This window comes from Priapulus caudatus, unplaced genomic scaffold, assembly GCF_000485595.1.
Source record: "Priapulus caudatus unplaced genomic scaffold, Priapulus_caudatus-5.0.1 Scaffold232, whole genome shotgun sequence".
Taxonomy (NCBI): Eukaryota; Metazoa; Priapulida; class Priapulimorpha; order Priapulimorphida; family Priapulidae; genus Priapulus; species Priapulus caudatus.
The window spans coordinates 199,435-201,663 of NW_014577293.1; the positions used below are offsets into that span (position 1 = coordinate 199,435).

General features: G+C 43.1%; 1 protein-coding gene across 2 annotated transcripts in view; it reads left to right on the plus strand.

Annotated features, from left to right (window-relative positions):
- LOC106807757 (sulfate transporter-like) overlaps nt 1–2,229 on the plus strand; it is a 15,241-nt gene that overhangs the window by 10,115 nt on the left and 2,897 nt on the right. For both annotated transcript variants that reach the window (XM_014810206.1, XM_014810207.1), the window contains 3 exons: nt 214–441; nt 1,032–1,143; nt 1,395–1,538. In XM_014810206.1, the coding sequence (XP_014665692.1) occupies nt 214–441; nt 1,032–1,143; nt 1,395–1,538 (484 nt within the window). The remainder of the gene's footprint in view (nt 1–213; nt 442–1,031; nt 1,144–1,394; nt 1,539–2,229) is intronic.

The following is a 2,229-nucleotide window of genomic DNA, read 5'->3' on the forward strand; positions in this document are numbered from 1 at the left end:
CTAAGATTTACAAACACTTGGGTGTTTTTATTTTCTCCGCTCAGCCGGAAATCATTCTAAGATTTACAAACACTTGGGTGTTTTTATTTTCTCCGCTCAGCCGGAAATCATTCTAAGATTTACAAACACTTGGGTGTTTTTATTTTCTTCGCTCAGCCCGATTTCCATTTTAAGATTTACAAACACTTGGGTGTTTTTGCTTTCTCCACGCAGCCGGATTTCGACGCAGAGTACGAGCAGCATGAGAAGGAGCCGATCTCGCTGTCTCAGCAGGCGCGATACTGCCTGCAGAGGAAGCTATGCTGCACCAGGGGGCGCCTGCAGCAGTTCCTCTTTGGGTTCTTTCCGTTCATCACTGTGCTGCGTACGTATGACGTGCGGCAGTACCTACTTGGCGACATCATCGCTGGCATGGTGGTTGGCGTTATGAACATACCACAGGTAATCAACATCAATGGGGCCAAAACAAAATATAGGTGTGGTTACGGTTTCCCGACCGACCCTAAACATTTTAATTTAAAAAATAAAAATATGAATTGGACAGTTCCTGCTTCAAAAGGCACAACGCACATCCTTCATACATGGTTCGTAAATAAAATATTTCCCTACCTACCTACCCTATTTTTTTTCCGGCATGTAACGGTAACCACACATATATTTTGTTTTGGCCTGGGCATAGAGAAGAAAGCTAGTGGGTACAGCGGGCGATTGTTTGGTGGCATTTAAAATATCCTGCATGGTAATTTAGGCAGTTTATCTTTTCTTTATCGGCCAGTTCCGGGCCGACCGGTCGTTCAGGTAGAACTTTTCGTATGAAATGCTCCATTTAGAGCCACATTGTGTGGCAGGTGTAACTAGTGTAATTACTGTAGGGCCATAAACAGTGTGATTGTGCATTTGTATGAGTTTATCCTCTGCCTTTACGTGAAATTAAGTGTGTTCTCTTGAACATTAGCGTGTTAGCCAGTAGGGCAGTTTTCAGAATGAACATATGTCTTCTTCTGTGTAATATTAACCCTTCCATTTTGCAGGGCATGGGCTATGCAATGTTGGCAAACATGCCTCCAGTCTGTGGTCTGTACGTTTCGTTTTTCGCACCACTCACCTACTTCATTTTCGGCACGTCGCGACACATATCAGTGGGTGAGTGTTTCCGGCGGTGCATTGTTACGAACACAATGCCGTCTTTATAACTTCAGTTGATGAGATGATGTTTTGTCCTTGAGTTTCCAATGTAAGATTGCCACTAAGGTTAACAAACAAGAGAACTGTGTCATCATCTGTCTTGCTCATGGAAATGCAAACCTCAGTGCTGTTATAGCTATGTTACCTGTCATAACCTGTTGTGACTGTGTTGTGATCTGACTTCTACCTTTGATATTTTCCGATCCTAGGCACGTTTGCTGTGGTCAGCTTAATGGTAGCTGATGCAGTTCACCGGTTCGCACCCTCTAGTGACTTTGGAGAGGGAAGTTATGACCCCTATAATTCCACCAATATCAGCACCATAGCATCCATAGATAGTGGTGAAGTGAGAGGTATATATACATTCATAAATATGCATGGAAACTGTTGCATGTCTGTCTGTCTGCGAGTCTGTCTGTCCGTCCGTCCGTCTGTTGATCTGTCTGTCTGTCCGCCGTATATATATATATATAAATAAATAGCTATAATAGGTAGCTGAAGAGATATATATATATATATATCAAGAGCATATAAAGAAGGAGAGCGTACAATGGTAAAATGCTGAAACCATGTTGCAGTATTAGTCGAATTAATAAACTTTCCTTGTGTTATTTTGACGATTCTTTGCAGTATTATTGATCAGCTGTCCTACCTTGTTCATATAAAACAAACCGCATGTCCCTACGATGCCCATACGCTGAGATAATGAGCGGTGAAAATCTGGTATTTTCGCTGAACACCGACTAGACAGTCAGTACTGCGACCCACTCTCGAAGTGTGGCCAGTGTGTTGCTTCCGGTCGCCTCTGTGTAGCGCCATAGTGGCGCTGACTCACGTCATACTACCAGAGTTTACTATACATCCAGTGTGAGGTGGGCACAGGTGGGGGTCATCACTATGGCAATCAATAACAGGCGTCATTCATTCCATTTATAAGTTATAACACTTCGAGAGACAATTACAGTAACTGACTGATCTCGAGTCAGTTTTTGGCGAAAATACCAGATTTTCACCGCTCATTATCTCAGCGTATGGGCATCGTAG